The following is an 18,640-nucleotide window of genomic DNA, read 5'->3' as shown; positions in this document are numbered from 1 at the left end:
GGCCGCCAGACAGAGCCCACGGCGCCCCTCGGCCCGGCCTCCCTTGCGTTTAGGAGCACATACCAGGCAGGAAGGGGGGGTCCCGGCTGCCCCGTACAGATCCCGTACGGCATCCGATGACCGCACCCGGACCCTTCCAGAGCTGGCAGAACGGACACGGTGAGTTTACCTGTCAGGAAGACCGCGAACCTGGCGTGGACGTGCCGAACTTGCAGGTTGAGCAGACATTTCAAATGTTCTGCTTTTGTTGGCGATCGAGAGTCACAGTGGTGGTAATGAAGCAGTTCGATGAGATTCGCACTCTGATAGGATCTCAGTATTAAGTTCTTCTTACGTGCGATCGAATCCGCTCTGCAACGTACACAGAAACGTTAACCAAATGCGGATTCCCTGGCAACTTGCGGGAGGCTACTTTTTACCGTATCTGGATTTTCAGCTGTTTCGTTCCTTCACTACTTGCCTTCGCTATACTTTGACCTCTTACGTCAAAACACTCAAACCTCCGGGGATGCTCTTTGCCTTTTCTGTTCTTTTCCACCGGGCCCCTGGCTTCCTGGACGTCACCGTCCCGTCAGGTTCCCTCACGACCTGACAGGCTGGCTCTTTCCTCCCGTCAGCGTTCCGGGTGTCCGGCAAGCACGGACCTCGCTCCGAGCAGGAGGGACGTCCACGCGCTCACCTACTGCCACTTCCCAACGACGCTGCTTGGCGGGCCCTTCAGTCATTCCTAGCGGGCCCGGCGGTGCTTTGTCACAGCAGCGCTTCCAAAGCCGCTCTTCAGGCCCCGCACTGCTTGCCAGACACCGATGTCCTTACACTTAGGTAGCAGCGGGAATTTTCGTAATTTCTCACCTCTCTTAAAATCTCGTAACTACCTATCTTTTCTTCCTCTTTTAGTGGAAGATGTCTGACTGTGAAACGTCCCTGTGTCTGCTCTCCCGCCCTGTAGCAGGGATGAACCCGATGCCCCGCCGGGCACCACACGGCGCACTTCTGTGACACCAGCTTTCGTGGGTACGCTCCCGTGGAAGTCGGTCACGTTCGCCTAGAGATGGACGGGAGGCTGCTTTTGTAGTTTCTCATAATCACGTGGCTATGAACGTTCTTTGGGGAGACTGCAGTTTTTAACGCCTAGGTTTTTGGGGTTTTAGATTAAGATGAGTTCCTCTGAAGGCCACAGGACGTGGGGAGTTTTCTGACAAGTTCCCACCGCGCCCGCTCCATGTGAGGCGGGTGCCCTCTGAAGAGGACAGCGCCAGCAGCAAGGGGTCCGTTTACCCCAAAGTCCCATGAACGGGAAGTAAGCTTATTCGTGCCAGCTGACCAGGGGTGAGGTGGTACCTCGGAACTCCTCCTTGCACTTGAATCTTTCCTCTGAAGTGCCTGCTCACCACCTCCTCGGGATCTCCTGGCCACGGCCTCTGCGCTCACCAGGTCCTTGGAGCCCTGCACCCCTTCCGCGATATCGTGGGCTCGGGTCCGCTTGGACCCCCTGGCTCATTTGCCCTCCTGCACTCGTTCCTAGGTACGAGCCTCTCCCGGAACCCTGCTCGGGGCTGCCTGCGTCCCTTTCAAGATCCCCCGCGTGTGCGGTTTTGCACCTACGTCTGTCCTCCTCGGGAGGGCGTGGTGCGGGGAGACGTGGTCATCTTAGAGATGGACGTTCCGGGCTCGAAGCCCAGCTTCACAACTTCTTGTCTGAGCTGGATCAGCTCCGTCTTCGCCCTGTGCTTCCACTATGCCACCGAAGCAGGTCCTCGCCGTCAGCAGCCTCGGAAGCTGGGCCGGGACGCCGCCAAAAACGCCCGTCAGCGCCCCCGCAGGTCCTCGACCGGGGCTTGTGGGGCCTCCTCCCAGCTCCCCACGCCAGACCCCGTTGGCTCCTGCCTCCCCGAGTGCAGAGGCTCCCGCAGGCCCCAGGGCTCAGCAGCTGTACATCTGAAACAAGACCTGTTTCTGGGCTTGTTTGGGGTAAAATTTAACCGAGGATACGTCCTGCTCTCAATTTTTCCATCCCCGTGACCATGGAAACAATACACGGATCAACACCGGACAAAGCACCATGGCGGCAAGCCCACGGCTCGCTCTCCGTCCCCTCCGCTCACGGTGGCGGAACCTGAACTCCGCTACCCACACCTTCCAGACTCGCGCACCTGACCCCCTCCTGGCCGAGCGCGCACAGCGTGGGCCCCAAACTCCGGGCGGCGGCCCCGACCCCGCTGTCTACCCCAAAAGCCCGGCCCCAGAAACCAAATCTCAACCCCCAACGGAGCCGAAGGTGGCGCCTGGACGTGCAGGTGGCCGCCCCTGCCCCCCGCCCCCGCGTGCAGACCTCACCTGACGTCTTCCTTCAGCTGCTTATTCTCCCTGTGGTGAAGCAGCCACTTCCATCTCCCGTTTCCGTTCAGCTTCTCCAGGGTCTTGACAATGTCCTTCAGCTGAACTACACAGCGGAACACAAGAGGCCTTGTCGGCTCCCGGCTCGTGCGGTCGGAGCCCGGCGACGGTTCCCGGGGGGAACCGAGGTCCCGGGCCTCAGTGCACGGGCCTCCCCCGCACGGCTAGGACGCGGCGACCCGCGGTCCCCTCGGCCGTGGCAGGAGCGCCCGGACCGCCAGGCGGACGCGGCACGGACACACGGAACAAGCGGGAGCGCCCGCCGCGCCGGAGGAAGACAGGTGCCTGGGCGGAAGTCACGCCTGTGGAGGTAACCCCCTCCCGCCTTCTGGCCCACGAGGGGCACCTATGGCAAGTTCTCTGGGCCGTCAGCTTGGGCAGGTTCCGACGATACCTCAAAGCCGGCTGCCGCCCTGACCTCCCTCCACGTCCCGTGCCCAGAGGGAAGGGAATTGTGAGTGTTCGGCACATACTCAAGAAGGCTTTTGGGAGCCATTTGTTGACTTCCAGAACATCAACAGCACGGCAGGGGTGATGGCAGCGGGAGCGGGGGGGGGGGGGGGGGAGCGGACGGGGCCAGTGTAGGGACAGTTACAGCAAGAGTCCACGGTGAACGGCTCCGCGGCAGCACTGACAGGAAGGGACCGAGAAGCGGGGCTGGTGGTCCCATCACCAGTCAGCACCAGGAGGCGGAGAGCACGGGGCTGGGGAGGAGGATGCCAGCGATCCCCAGGGAGGTGCCAGTGCTCAGCACGCGGCAAAAACTCAGGCCTCTGAAGGTGGCGACTGAGACTGAGTTGTTACTTTCTTTTGGGTGAAATCATAGTCGGGTCACTGGGTGAAGAGAAACTGATTTGACTGTCCTTTAAAGAAAGAAGAGAGGAAGACACAAGACCAACCTAATGTCAGAGTTTCCAGGATCTTGTCATCTGAGACCACAAAGCCTCCCGCGTGGAAGAGCTCCTGGTAGGTGCACTCGGGGACGTCTTCAGGGCCGTCCACGCCAGCGAACACGACACCGGGGAAGTGCTTCAGCCTCAGCAAACAGGGAATCTAGCAAACACAGACGCATCCCGGGAAAGAGGTCTGTCAGGTCGCTTTCGGCACTTTTATCCCGGGGTTTCGAGGTCCGGGGACAGCCGGAAGGAACTTCGCCTGGACGACTGACCGGGAATCCTGCGAAGCCCTATCCAACACCAGGAGCGCCCCTCACAAGCAGTCCTGACTCCGTTCACCGTCCACGCCGCACACTCGCTCCGGCCCGTCCCCTTCTAACTCCAAAGGCCGAGGACGGTGACGGAGGGAAGGCACAGCGGAGGCCTGGACACCTGTCAAGTAGTGAAGCAGGCGACAGGCTCGCACCGTCGCTGCTCCCTCTCCGGCTCCCCGGGCCTCCTGCACGGCAGGGCTCGATTCCCACCCCCGAGCGCAGTTCTTGGGACAGGCAGTTACTCTGATGCAAATAACGGGTAAATAAATATCATAGCAAAGAGGTAAGAACACTTTCACAAGTCCTTCCGAAGGGAGATTTACTACTGCCAGGCACTGAGAGACACAGGTTTGTATCTCAGCTGAGAAAGTGTCCCGATACCTCCCTTTCCGTGGTTCTGCCCCAGTTACTGTGAAAGTCTCAACTCAGACACGACGTGCCAGAAACGCCTCGGTAAGTACACGGTCCGAGGGTGCACCCTCGACCCCCGTCGGCTTCCCACTTGGATTCAGTGGGAAAGTTCACTTCTGCCCTGGGAAGCGACGACGGGTCTGGTCATTTGGAAGACAACGTAAAATGCCCAGAACACACACTCTGTGAGAAAAGATCACCACACGTACTTGATGCAAATGCGATGCTATGTCTTCGTTTCTGATGACGACCACCAGCGTATCGTTCTCTCTGGGAAAAGCTTGACAGAAACGCTGCGGTTCCATTTCTGTGTGGCCTCCTTTCCTCAGAAGGGCCTGAAAGATTTACAAGGAACCGTTACAATAAAAAAGCGTATTTGCCCAGAATTACTTCTACAGTTCGCTGGCATCAGAAAGCACATCCTGTGTACTAACCTGCATCCCAACAAGGCAACAGAAACGGCAGTTTGTCTTCTAAAGGAGCTTCCGCGTCTAAAACACGGCTCGTGGGTGTCACTAACTGGACTCAAGAGGTTTTTGTGTTGTTGAAAATTTTTTTTTGGTGATGGTGGGAGAGGGGGGGAGAGAATCTTAAGCAGGTTCTACATGCAGCATGCAGCCCGACGAGGGGCTCGATCCCACAACCTCGGGATCGTGACCCGAGCCAGGATCAAGAAAGAGCTGCACGGTCAACCGACTGAGCCACCCAGGCACCCCACAAACCCATTTCAAAGGCAAAGCGCTTCACAGTAAACCTTTCGTGGTCCACAGTCTGATCAGCATCAGACTGATACACACGCCTAGGACTCTCACCCACCCTGAGGCAATTACCTGGTGGCACGCAGACGCTCACTCTAAAAATGCCACCTCCGGTCAAAACGTTTCCAGGACTTTTGGAAATAACACTCCCGACTTGTAAGCATCACTTGGACTGCCGTTAACGGCTGTGGAGGGAGCCCTGGGTGCGGCAGGTGTTGGTGAGCGTGGGGAGGGGGGTGGGGGAGGTGGGCTGAACCTCAGGTCACCAGGCCGCTGCCTCCCTGTCAGACCCTACGGTCACAGGCCTAACGGCAGGGTAAGTCCGCGTCATTAAAGGGAACTCCTTCACCCTATTCTCCTTGTGATGCTGACACGGCTTCTGTCTGAAGGGTTCTGGAGGCTTCCACCGCACCCCAGGAGCCTGGTGTCTGACCATCTCTGGTTCTGTCCTTTGTAAAAAATACAGTATCAACCAGCCCTGGACCATTTTGATTCTTCACTCAAAATGCACAGCGATGTATTTTGAAAGAAACTCCTGCAGATGAGACTTCTTTTCAGAGAGCCCACTGAAACATCTAAATATAAATCTTTAGCTCTGACTTATTTTACTAATAAACCACTTGAACGAATACATTTTCTGAGATGCTCAACATTTTCATCGCATCCTGTGGAGTTCTCAGCTACTCTGTCGCGCACTCTGAATTTCAACAACAAAGGGCCTCCCAGATGTTCCTCATCTTACAAATAAACGGGGCCTGACACCCATCACTACTGAATGCCCCAGGACTCTCCAGGGCAGAAAAATCGTCTGGGGTAGTTTTCTCAGTTTTCAGAAACATTTTGCTCTGGATTATCTTTTTAAATTTTTAAAAATGTTTATTGATTTTTGAGAGAGAGAGAGAGAGAGAGAGAGCGAGCGAGCACGAGTGGGGGAGGGGCAGACAGAGAGGGAGACACGGAATCTGAAGCAGGCTCCAGGCTCCGAGCTGTCAGCACAGAACCCAACGTGGGGCTCGAACTCATGAACCATGAGATCATGACTGGAGTCAAAGTTGGACACTTAGCTAACTGAGCCACCCAGGCACCCCTTTCAAAAAATTTTTTTAAGTTTATTTAAAAAAAAAAAAACTTTAAAAAAAATGTTTATTTTTGAGAGAAAGGGGGTGGGGGAGGGGCAGAGAGAGAGGGAGGTACAGAATCCGAAGCAGGCTCCAGGCTCCGAGCTGACAGCACAGAGCCCGACGCGGGGCTCAAACCCACGAACCATGAGATCGTGACCTGAGCTGAAGTCGGTCGCTTAACCGACTGAGCCACCCGGGCACCCCAAGTTTATTTTGAGAGAGAATGAGAACCAGCAGGGGAGGGGCAGAGAGAGGGGGGGAACAGGGGATCTGAAGCAGGCTCCGTGCTGGCAACGGAGAGCCTGCTGCAGGGCTTGAACCCACAAAGTGTGAGATCATGACCTGAGCTGAGTCAGATGCTTAACCTACCGAGCCAGCCAGGCACCCCTCGAGTACCTTGGTAATACTCTATTCTCAAGTTTATTTTATAATGTGTCCACCTTCTCCCTGGAAGGTTAGTTTTGCCTTTGCACAAAATTTGTTATTCTCTGTTGTAAACGGGTCACATGAAAAAATATCAGCAAACAAAACATTTACTGTTTAAACAAGCAAGTACTTTTGCTGGAAGGAAACCGACCCTGGCTATGATTTCTTTCCTGTGTGAAAACCTGTGCTCTGTCAAGGGTGTGAATGGCATTGTTGCTCTTGAGATGATGGAAGCAAAAAGAAATCAGGTATTTTGCTCACTGTGGGACACGGTTGTGACACCACCTGAGTCCATCCCTGACTTATTTCAGCACACGTCAAGGTACAGCATATAGAATCTGCCCAAAACAAAATTAACTTCATTCAAGGTATACAACAATTTTTAGGTTACTTTTAGAGGCCAGGCACCTTCAAAGAGTCTGCAAGCCCGTGTAAAGCTTCATTTTTTTCAACCACACTGCTTACCAAAGCAGTGGAAATTAGAACAAAGACATTGGTGGAAGGGGCTGGGGAAACCAATCTGGCAACCGCTTAACAAGAAACCTTGGAAAAGGATCCTTGATGGCCAAAAAAAAAAAAAAAGAAAAAGAAAAGTTTGCATTTAACTAAACGAAAGTCATGTAAAAGGTCCAAGCTGGAAGGCACCAGCCATCTCAGAGAAGAACTCGTTTGCCTCTAGCCTCCCACTGAGGCCCGCCGCTGTCCAGCTCGCCTCCAGGCCTCCCCGCTGTGGCAGAAATCTCTCTGAAATGCAGACACGACGTTATTTATCTTAAGAAACAGTGTCACTGCCTCCCAGTGACCTCGGTGCTCAGTGCCCTCGCGGGGCCTCCGTGAGGCCCTTCCTTCCCGACCCGGCTGTGTCCACACCTCCAGACTCGCTCCAGATGGGAAACGCGACAGCCCTGTGCCACCAGCTTCCCGTTGGCCCAGGGAGAACGGGGCAACTGGGGAGCCACCAGCATTTCAGTCCCCGCGGGGCCTCGTCCCTTGGAGGACCGCCAGGACGGCCGCGCAGGTTTGATGTTACTTTGTAATTCACCATGCGTGGGGCTTACCAGGTGACACCACATGACAGGCACCCCGGACACCCCGAAGTGCTGACCTGAGCGACCCGAAACAAATCCGGTCAATGAACCAAACACTCATCAGTCCAGCTGCCCACACCACGTACACGAGGCCGGTGTCGCTTCCTTAAGGAAAAGGTCCTGACCCTCCCGACTAGGCTGACTGTCCTCGGAACATCGTCAGAGCACCTGTGCCATCCGGGGGCCGTCGTGTTGGCAACATTCCCCCTCTGCTCACACACCGGGATTCTAGAATACACACTGAGGACCGCCGTCCTCCGAACGGGCTCCCACTCCTGTGTGAGGGCCGAGGGACCAGTGCTGGTCAGTGCCCCAGGCAGTGAGGACGGGGCCGGACGTCCAGGGGCGAGCTGTGCGCCGGGACTGCGACTGCAGGTGGGGTGATGGGAGCCAGCTCCCTGCCACATGGGGACAGCCGCGACTCTGGCAATGGTGGCGGGGATGAGCCGGGGCTGGGGCTGGGGGGGAGACTGCAGCTTTTACACACAGACATGCGCGCTTCTTGGCTCCGCTGGGAAAGCCTGGAAGCGGTGATACCCAGTGGCGCCGAGCCCAGATGCTGATCCCGAATGCTACTCTTCACTCGGAATCCTGCTCCCTGGAGAAATGGCGGACTTCAAGGCTGCGGGGGTGGGGGGGGTGGGCAAAGAATCTGTGAGATAACCTGCAACATCAAGTTGTGCCACAAAGGAAGAAGGGATCCAAGGACACCGAAGCCAGCTTAAAAGGACTGGGTCCCATTGGCTGGGTCTGGGACAATCTGAGCACTACTGTAAATAATGAAAGACTGAAATAAATACTGTTCAAATGTCCACACTACCCAAAGCCATCTACACGCTTAATGCAATCCGTATCAAAATAGCAACAGCATTTTTCATAGAACTAGAATAAATAATCCTAAAATCTGTATGGAACCACAAAAGGCCTCTGATAGCCAAAGAATCTTGAAAAAGAAAAACAAATCTGGAAGCATCACAATTCTGTACTTCAAGTTATGTTACAAAACAGCAGAAATTAAAACAGTTATGGTATTGGCATAAAAAGAGAACACAACAGAAAACCCAGAAATGAACCCACAATCATATGGTCCATTAATCTTCGACAAAGCAGGAACAAATATTCAATGGAAAAAAGTCTCTTCAACAAATGGTGTTGGGAAAACTGGACCACTTTTTTACACCATACGCAAAATTTAACCCCAAATGGATTAAAGATGTAAATGTGGGACCTGAAACCATAAAGCTGCAGAGAGCACAGGCAATAATCTGAGAATGGCAACTCCTCTCTAGATAGGTCTCCTCGGGCACGGGAGACAAAAGCAAAAATGAACTATTGAGACCTCATCAAGATAAAAAGCTTCTGGGGGACCTGGGTGGCTCAGTCTGTTGACCCTTTGACTCTTAATTTTGGCTCAAGTAATGATCCCAGAGTTGTGGGATCAGGCCCCACACATCAGGCTCTGTGCTAGGGTAGAGCCTGCCTAAGATATTCTCTCTCTCTCTCTCTCTCTCTCTCTCTCCCCCCTCCCCCTTCCCTACTCATGCTCTTTCTAAAATAAAAAAAAAATTAAAACATTAAAAAAAAAGATAAACAGCTTCTGCACAGCGAAGGAAACAACAGAACTAAACGGCAGTTATGGAATGGAAGAAGATATCTCCAAATGACGTATCTGATAAAGAGTTACTATCCAAAACATACAAAGAACTTCTAAAACTCAATACTCAAAAGCCAAATAAACCAATTAAAAATGGGCAGAAGACGTGAACAGACATTCTGCCAAAGACAACATCCAGATGGCCAACAGACACACGACAAGATGCTCGGCATCACCCATCACAGGGAAATGCAAACCACAACCACACTGAGGTATCACCTCACACCTGTCAAAATGGCTAGTATCTAAATGACAAGAATGACAAGTGCTGACAAGGAAGTGGAGAAAGGGGAACCCTCTTGCACTGTGGGTGGGAGTGCGGACTGGTGCAGCCTCTGGGGAAAACAATGTAGAGGTTCCTCAAAAAATTAAAAATAGATTTCATACCATATGCTCCGGTAATCCACTAGTGGGTTATTTACCCCTCAGATACAAAAGCATTAATCCAAAGGGATACACACACCCTTATGTTTACTGCAGCCTTATGCACAGCAGCCAAACAATGGAAGCAGCCTAAGTGTCCATGAATAGATGAATGGATAAAGATGGTGTGTGTGTGTGTGTGTGTGCGCGCGTGTGCGTGTATACACAGGGATATTACTCAGCCATAAAAAAGAATGAAATCTTGCCATTTGCAGTGATGTGGATGGAGCTAGAGAGTAGGATGCTAAGTGAAATAGGTCAGTTAGAGAAAGATAAGTATCATAGGATCTTACTCATATGTGGAAGTTAAGAAACAAACAAGCAAAAGGGCGCCTGGTGGCTCAGTCAGTTGAGCGTCCGACTTGGGCTCAGGTCATGTTCTCCTGGTTGGTGGGTTCGAGCCCCGTGTCGGGCTCTGTGCTGACAGCTCAGAGCCTGGAGCCTGCTTCGAATTCTGTGTCTCCCTCTCTCTCTGTCCCTCCCCACTCGTGCTCTAAACAAACATTAAACAAATAATAATAATTAAAAAAAAACACCACCAAAAACCTCCCAAACCAAAAGAGATCCCCATCAACTATCCACACTAATGGAGGAACACAGGTATTATTACTTTCTTGTTAAGTCCGAATCTTCCCTTTGGAATACGTCTGTGCTTGCATCTGAACAGGAATAGTATTTTTGGTGTGAAAATTTGGGTGGTAGCTTTGTGGTGTGAAAATCAGTCACCGCACTAACATGGAACGTGATGGAATGTTCGGATGGAGTATGAGTGGCAGATGCAGTGAAGACTGAGCAGTGAGACTTAAAGCCTCTCCGTGTCCTGATTTCTTTCTGAAGGCAAGAACGCTACATTTATCACCTCCAAAATAAAGTTAGGTGGCAGAGAGAAGAATACACACCCCAAGACGGAGCGGGCACCTTACCTTCGTCCTCACAAGGAATGACTGGTCTTCGGTCTCAACGAGGTAGAACAGGAAGGGACTCTTGCAGGCCTCTTTCACCACGTTCTTCAGTTTGACGTGCAAGCTGGTGCACAGGTCTGTGATCATGTCCTCGTAGGAGGCTGCCCGCGGGAGAGAGGAGTACAGCTCTGGAGAGGCGGCTTCTCCAGGAGCCGCACTTGACTCTTTCTCTGGGAAAATGACCGGGTTGCTATTCATCATCACCTTGTTGAATTCGGCATATTCGTTGAGAATAAGCGAAATATCACTCCGGGATTCTTTCAAAGTCGTGTTGTATTTCAGTTTGTTGAGGTGGAATGAAACAGTGTGATTTCTTTCAGAGTTTGTAAGATGATTTCTACCATGACCACACCTCTCCTTCCAGAAGCAGGAACTGTCCGAACCGCCGAGCATCTGGCCTCTCCTATGCAGACTCTGCTGTCTGGGGTCCGAGAGAACCACTGTTACCACGAGGGGACTTCTGCTCCGGGACGCAGGGCGCAGAGCCGGGGCCTCGGATAGTTTTGTCAGAGGGGGAGCTCCCGCAGCGACCTGGAGAGGGGGCTCCTTTGGAAAGACACTGGCAGAAGAGGCAGAATGCCGAGAATCTCCGTTCTTTACAATCTGTTTTAGCTTATGTGCAAAACGCAGATACTCCAGATCCAAAGTGTTCTGGGTGAGGTCATCTGCCACCTGCCAGGTATTTGTCCAGGAGCTGAGCAAACCACGTTTTGCCATGAAACCGGGGCACCTCTTCAGGCTGTGCAAAGTTCTCGTGGTCTCTTTGAGCTCTTTAGTTATGGTGAAATTAGCGTAAGTCCTGAGGATGCCACGGAGGTCTCGGATCTGGACGTAAGATGGCACACACCGGTCTTCCTTCTTGAGTCCACAGAGCCAGTGTCTGGGAGGAAGGCCTGTTTCCAACCCTGAGAACTGCTTGCAGTAGCCCCACTCTTCATTATCACTATTATTTGGGCTCAGGAAAGAGTCATAATCATCTTTTGGAGCATCTTCCTTCTTGGTTTGACTATATCGCACAGAGCAGGAACCCTCCACCACTGATTGGGGATTTCTACACCCACCACAAGAGTCTTGATCGGACTCTCCAGAAAGTGGCTCGTAATGGATGTCAGAATTCACACCGAGGTCCATGTCTCTGCTCAGGGTCCCCGAGTCTTCCTTGGCTCTAAGCCCCTCACCAGGACCCTTATTTGCCGTCTGCTCTTCAGAGACTCCACAGATAAGAGGGGTGTGAGACTGGGGAACAAAGGAAGCACAAGGCTCTCTACTGCTATTTTCACTGGTGACTGCCGTACCTTGGTAAGAATCAGCATGTAAATACGTGGGGGAAAGCCCAGCCTTCAACACATCTTTTGTTTCACACACTGACCCGTCTTGCAGCACATGGATTGTTTTTTGCTTATCTTCTGGAGATGTGATGTGCAACTGAGAATCAACACCTCCTAGATCTATGGCTTTTTCGTGGAACTTGGCCTCAGTGTCACTATTCTTAAGCAAACTGGCCACTCTGACTACGGCTATTTCCTGAGTTTGAAAGCCCGTCTCTGCGTTCATGGCTGTTGAACAATGAGGGGAGGCAGCAGCGCCATGCGAGCGAAAGGCAAGTCTGGGGAGCCCCGAGTGCCTGCGTGTCTGTGTGGCGTCAGCTCCGCCAACGGAGCCGGAGCTCAAGGACTTGGCTTGGACGTAAATGCCTTCATTTGTCTTCAAATCACTGCTAAAGAGATTCTTCTCGATGCTTTTAGGGCCAGTCTCCTGTTTCAGTGACACATTTGCTATAGCACTTGATGCAGCTGTAGAAACAAATGTGTCAGCCAAAGACTTACTTTCAATCATCTTTCTAGGGCTAAATGGAGACTCCCAGGTCTCCAAGACCAGATGATTTAAGTCTGAATTCCTGTTCTGTATGCTAAGTTGCTGCAGTGGAATTCCTGATGTTACCAATTTTTCTAGAGAAAGCTTGAAGTCATCTCCATATTGGGCAGCTGAGGTAGGCTGGCTCAAGCCCGTATCACAGGAAGGCACCTTTTCTGAGAAAGAGGAACCCTCGCCATGCTCCCTCGGGGCAACTTCCTCGGTTGCTCTACTAGGAAGGCTCAAACAGCCATCTTTTCTTCCTGGGTGAGGCAGCCCAGCAGAGAGCCACGTCTCGTGTACTCCAGGTACGCTGTCTCGTTCCCCTGGACAGGTAGGACTGACAAAAGAGCCTTCTTTCTCCGTGATGGCCGAACCTACTGACTCAACCTGGGAGAATCTGTCACTTTTCTCACAATGTGTATCAGCAAGTTTTAAACTACACAGAGACACAGCCTGACATAGTTGTGTTCCTTCGACTGGCACTTGGGGGTCAGGACTAGAAGCTGGTGACACTTCTTCAATTAAAGAACTGAAGGGAAAGTCTGAGGTGACATTAACCTCCTCTGCAATCTCAAGGGCACAGGTTTCTTTAGAAAGTATTAAGGTGACTGTTTGTAAATTATCACCTTTTCTCTCGTTTTCTAATGATTTCTCTGACACCGCAGGATACGTGGATGTACAGTTAGCAGAATTCGCTTTTCTGTTTTCTATGAAAGTCACCTCTTCTGGCTTGATTATTTCGTCAGTCACGTGAGGAAGTTCTACATTTGATGCCGAGGCCTCCTGCTGCAGCTCCAGTCTGCCAGCCGGCACCTCTTCTCTGGGGCTGGTTGGTGGCGATATCGTGAGCGTGAGGTCTATGTCGGAATCCTCCTCTGAGAACTCCAGGCTGGCCTCCTCTCTATTCAGAGAGAGTCTGGTTGGTTGGGTAAATGCTGAATTCAAAGACTCAAAACTCCTATTTTCACTCTGGAGACCGCTCTTGTCATCGGTCAGTCCTGAGGAGCTATCGGCTGTATTACCCATCGATGGCATGTAGTCACGTGAATAACCTTTTTCCAAAGTGGCAGAGGCTGGTGCCAGGACCACCTCTTCAACCTGCGACGGCTCAACGACCTCTTCCGAAGATATGCCAAAGAGACTTGGAGTCTGCAGAAAAAGTTCTTGAGAGAGTTTCATTTCTTCTTTGGGTAACGAGAAATTAGAACTTTTAACTAACGATAATGCCTCCGCCACCACTGAATTATCAGATGGTGACGATGAGCCCGGAACAGGAATCTCTTTCTGTAGCAAACACACTTCTTCGGCAAGTGTCTCTCTACCGACGGAGGAAGCACACAGGTGCTTAGTGCCTTTTTGTCTGGACGTTGCTAGAGAGGGAACGTCCCTAAGGCCTTGTGTTTGTGCTTTTTCAAATGCAGACACGGGATGTCTAAGACTTGTAGCAGGTGGTACCTGTTTAATCGACTCCACAGTAAAGGCCGTAGGTTCGTGGGTTCTATTTACAACTTCTGTCTGTACTGGTACATAGTTATTTTTTTCAAAAGTGAAAGTAACTGGTTCCAGATTAATCATCACATACTCTGTATCATCCTTCCTCTCCAATGAAGGCTGGCGTTCTTGGTTTGCGGGGCTTCTATGCTGGACATGGCCCTGTAAGGTACCTGTTTTTGTCTGCACTGTTGCATGAAAAATATCAGCTTTGCTTTCCAGGGTGCTGTATGCAGACTTCTGACAAATCACTGACTGACTGCTGATCCCATCGTAAGTCTTGGTGAGTGCGGTTTGCGTGACAGTATCATCAGAAGTCACTCTTGTGCTATCAGGTGGCTCAAAGGCTTTATCTTCACCAGGAATAGGAGGCCCATTAGTTTGGGTACTTCCAATACCAGAAAGCACAAGATTAGAAGTCTCTAGGTTATCTGATGAATCTTCTTTGGCTTTTTCCCCAATTACCTAAAATGACAAAAACAAGCACAAAAAAACCCCAAGAATCAAATAGATGGTTTTACATTTGCATGTGGTGAAGAAGGAAATGATAGAGGATCAATTCCAGTTTGTTCTTTTGGATCTTCTACTCTTTCACAATAGCACAGGGTAGAGACCAAGCAAACCACTCTCTTCTTAGGTAGACTTACCACAGCCCCAAACAGGATTTTTTCTTTAAATATACACACCAATATATACACACCAACTGTAAAGCAGGGGCAGAGTAGCCAAGAAGATGTTGGAAAAAAAATCTCTGAATATATGCTATAGAAATTGTCAGGCATCATTAATTTTAATGCTCTTTCTACTTCTTAATAGTCTATTTCATGTTTCCAAAAAAAAAAAAAAAAAATCCTAGAATTAGTAATGATGATAGCTGATTACAGATTACCACAACAAAAAATACTTTACTAGGTAGTAATCTAAGTCTTCCTAAGTTTATATTCTCATTCTAAGGTAGAGATTCTATTTTTGTTTTTTTTTTTTTTAGAAATTTTTAAAAAGTTTATTATTTACTTTGAGAGAGAGAGCACGCACGAGTGAGCAGGGGAGGGGCAGAGAGTGAGAGAATCCCAAGCAGTCTCTGTGCTGAAGCATGGAGGCTGAAGCATGGTTTGATCTCACGAGCCAGGAGATCATGACTTGAGCTGAAATCCAGAGTCAGACACTTGCAGATGGAACTAGAGGGTATAATGCTAAGTGAAATTAGTCAGGGAAAGACAAATATCGTACGATTTCACTCATATGTGGAATTTAAGATATAAAACAGATGAATAAAGGGAACGGAAGCAAAAATATAAAAACAAGGAGGGGGACAAAACATAAGAGACTCTTATATACAGAGAACAAACAGAATTGCTTGAAGGGTTGGGGGTCGAGGGATGGGCTAAGTGGGGAAGGGGCATTAAGGAAGACACTTGTGGGGATGAGCACGGGTGTTATACACAGGGGATGAATCACTGGAATCTACTTCTGAAATAATTATTGCACAGTATGCTAAGTAACTTGGATGTAAATTAAAAAATAAAAATAAATAAAACTAAAAAAGAGCCAGATGCTTCCTCTCTCTCTCTAAATAAATAAATAAACTTAGAAAGGGGGGTGGGCATCAGGGTGGCTCAGTCGGTTAAGCATTCAACTCTTGACTTGGGCTGAGGTCGTGATCTCATGGTTTTTTGAGTTCGAGCCCCACGTTGGGCTCTATGCTGACAGTGTGGAGCCTGCTTTGGATTATCTCCTCTCTCTGCCTCTCCCTGCTCTCAAAATAAATAAATATGCTTTAAAAAAAAAAAAAGAGAGACGCTTAACCGACTGAGCCCCCCAGGCACACACTAAGTAGAGATTCTTAACTGGATTTTATCTATCTCTTCGAGAATCAGATGAAATTTATAAAACCCATCCTTAGAAAAAACCACACACACATGCATATGTATGTATGCATACACACGTAAACACACACATGTACATACACACACGCACACAGAATGTGATAAGTATCTAGATGTCTAGCTTTGAATCAAGGCTTAACAATTTACTGTGTGACTTCAGGCAACTGGCACACTTCTCTGTGCCTTAGTTTCCTCGTCTATAAGATGGGGTGGAGTGGTCTTTATCTCACTGGGCTGCATGAAAACTGAGCTAATGTGAGCAAAAGGCTTAGACCGCCGCTACGGGGCCCACAGCCATTTCGATGATATGAGCATCTGGAGACACAGGCTGAGTCTCCCTGGAGGCGCAAATCCCAAGTAACCCCAGATACGGACACGCTGTCTACTCAGTGTTAAAACAGGCACTGTGGGTGCCCAAATGCATGCAAAATTATTCTGGAATAGACCGAGCTGAAAACTTAAAAGGGCATGTATTTTGTTAAGCCGTTTGCTTAGAAGTTTGCTGCAACTTGCTTACGGGCTCCAGTTAACACGTGACCATCCGGCCTTGTGGAGCGTCAGTGGCGAGCCGCGCAAAGAATCACAGCGTAGTTTCCGTATCTGCCACAATTACCAACAGGCCCACGGGGGCATGGCATCACGTTTACTGTGCCAGCATTTGTTTTCCAGAATCATCTTTAACAGACTTCATTTCAGTTCAAGGCTTATCAAAGATCTCTAACTCTTACCATTGCATCTGATCCTTCAAAACTATTCTAAGACAGATCAGATATTATTTACCTCTTTTAGAAGATGGGAGCGCATGCTCAGAGAAAACCAGTAATTTGCCCCAAACTCCGTAACTAGTAAGTGCCACAATTATGGCTGGCCCCCGACCCATGTGGCCCCCATGGTCTTCTTCCACTTCTGCTTCTTCAATCAGGATGGAGACGAGCTCCACCTGCAGACAATCTAGAGCGGTACTTATGGAAACTAAGTGCCTGGCTTATTAATCCTTTACGCAGACAATCCACTTTCCTAAAAGGAACCCACGGCACGTCTTGAATGTGATTTTACACATCGAGAGAAAAAAGAAATTTCTTCAAAAATGACGTCAGCACGTACTTACCTCATTATTACAAGAATAGATGAAATTCTGGCTCTCTGGGGTGTCTGGAAGACCCTCTCCTGCAAAAATCTCTTTCTGTTCGTTCTGCACCCAGAGCTCCAAGCCTCTCGTGGGTGGTGGTTTAATGAAGGGAAGCAAGGAGTCGGCGTCTGGGAAGGACACGTCGGCAGCAGGACCTCTGGGAGATTTGTTAGTCTCCAACAGAGGGTCCACAGGACACCTCTGCAAGCTGGAGGCCTCCTCAAGTTCGCTGAATTCCAACGATTCTAATGTGCTATTTATAGACACGTATTTTGCGGGGTTGCTGTGCTCCACCACTTTTCGGGATGACCGCATCACCTTGTTGTGACTGCTGTAAAACAGAGCCACCCACATATGAAGTAAAAGCTTCACTTCTTCCACATTATCAGGTAAGTCAGTGTTCCAGGGCCTGAGATTTTAAAGAAAAAACATGTAAAGAGTCATTGAAAATGGTGATTTTAGTGGACTGTCTTATCATAAGTGCCTTCATTTGCATCTTAGTTTTAAATTTGTTCATTTTTATTTTAAAATACATGGATATGAAACAATAATATAAAAATGAAGTTGACTTAACAAGTGGTTATGACGGATCTAATCCACTCATTTTACAGAGGCAGAAAAGGGAACTGAAAATCGGAGATTTGAAAAGTGACTTCTTCAGATCACCAAACCCTTAAGCAGAACCATGACTGGAACAGAAGTCTCCAGACTCCCAGTCTAGAATTTCTCTTTTATACCACTCCAACTCCCTTTGGACACAATATACCTGTTATGTGAAGAATGGCTCCAGCAACTACCCCAATCCTCGTCTTGCTTTTGCTAAGTCTGGCCAACTCATTTCTATTTTTGTATTTCTCTTCTAATAGTTGGGAAAGTCTGGAGGTTAAAATATCTCTGTGGGCAAGTCAGCAGAACAACACTATTTTCAGATTATAGTTCCAGAAAATCTCCTGAAACCAAATGGGGAGAAAACACTTCTGGCCACTTGCCCGGCAGGATGATAGCAGAGAGCATCGGAGGGGCTACGGAGCTGGGCCTCTGTTACACAGGATTAGAGCTAAGAAACACCCCTCGTGAGTAGATGGGAACGTTAAGTATATGCTCCTAGGAATGTGAGCGTGTAACCGGAGGAAGGAAAGAAGTCTGATACAGGTTAGCTGCTTCCATGTGAAATATTCCATTCACAGGAAGCTGAATGTCATTTCATGTAGCTAATGGTCCCTGCTACTAGCAACGAGTACCACTTATTAGTACGGGTCAGTCACTGTGCAAAACCTTAATGTATGTAACAACCTGCTGGTAGCCATTGCTGACATTAAATACTTAAAAGCACTGCCCACGGACTGCCGACGCTCCCCTGGCACCACCTGGAAATTCGCCAGAAATGCAGACTCTCGGGCCCCATCCCAAACAGACCAGAGTCAGAATCTGCACTCCTGAGACCCCTAGAAGCACTGTCCCAAAGAACAGGAACCCCCGGGTCCCAGAAGCTAGTTAGTAAGTTGGTAACTCGGGAGATTAAAACCCGGGTTCGTCTACGCTCCAAAGCCCATGCTTTCAGCTGCTCTGCTGTTACTGCCTTGATGCTTTGACCCCTTAGATTTACAGAACAACCCCATGTAAGACTGCTCACTCAGACCACCGGACCAACCTAAGAAGTTAGAAGTAATTCTTGAAACATTTCTTCTGGAATTCAGTCTCTAAGGCATTATTTCTGTATTTCACGATTTTACATTAAGATCTCATTGACATATTGTAAATTCAAAGGCCACAAAGGCTTATGTGGGAGCATCTCAAAATGGAAAGCTGTTCACAGGGCTAAAGTCA

At 49.7% G+C, this 18,640-nt stretch overlaps 1 protein-coding gene across 8 annotated transcripts in view; it reads right to left on the bottom strand.

Moving 5' to 3' along the window:
- TASOR2 (transcription activation suppressor family member 2) overlaps positions 1-18,640 on the bottom strand; it is an 80,136-nt gene that overhangs the window by 1,484 nt on the left and 60,012 nt on the right. For 7 of the 8 annotated variants that reach the window (XM_060659373.3, XM_060659379.3, XM_078450476.2 and 4 more), the window contains 6 exons: positions 16,793-17,222; positions 10,412-14,263; positions 4,228-4,353; positions 3,297-3,450; positions 2,338-2,443; positions 170-351 (listed from right to left, as the gene is read on the bottom strand). In XM_060659373.3, the coding sequence (XP_060515356.3) occupies positions 170-351; positions 2,338-2,443; positions 3,297-3,450; positions 4,228-4,353; positions 10,412-14,263; positions 16,793-17,222 (4,850 nt within the window). The remainder of the gene's footprint in view (positions 1-169; positions 352-2,337; positions 2,444-3,296; positions 3,451-4,227; positions 4,354-10,411; positions 14,264-16,792; positions 17,223-18,640) is intronic. The other variant, XM_078450480.2, reaches the window with a different exon arrangement.

This window comes from Panthera onca, chromosome B4, assembly GCF_046562875.1.
Source record: "Panthera onca isolate mPanOnc1 chromosome B4, mPanOnc1 haplotype 2, whole genome shotgun sequence".
Lineage (NCBI taxonomy): Eukaryota > Metazoa > Chordata > Mammalia > Carnivora > Felidae > Panthera > Panthera onca.
Note: the sequence above shows the minus strand (reverse complement) of the source record. Positions and strands in the feature narration are given on the sequence as shown.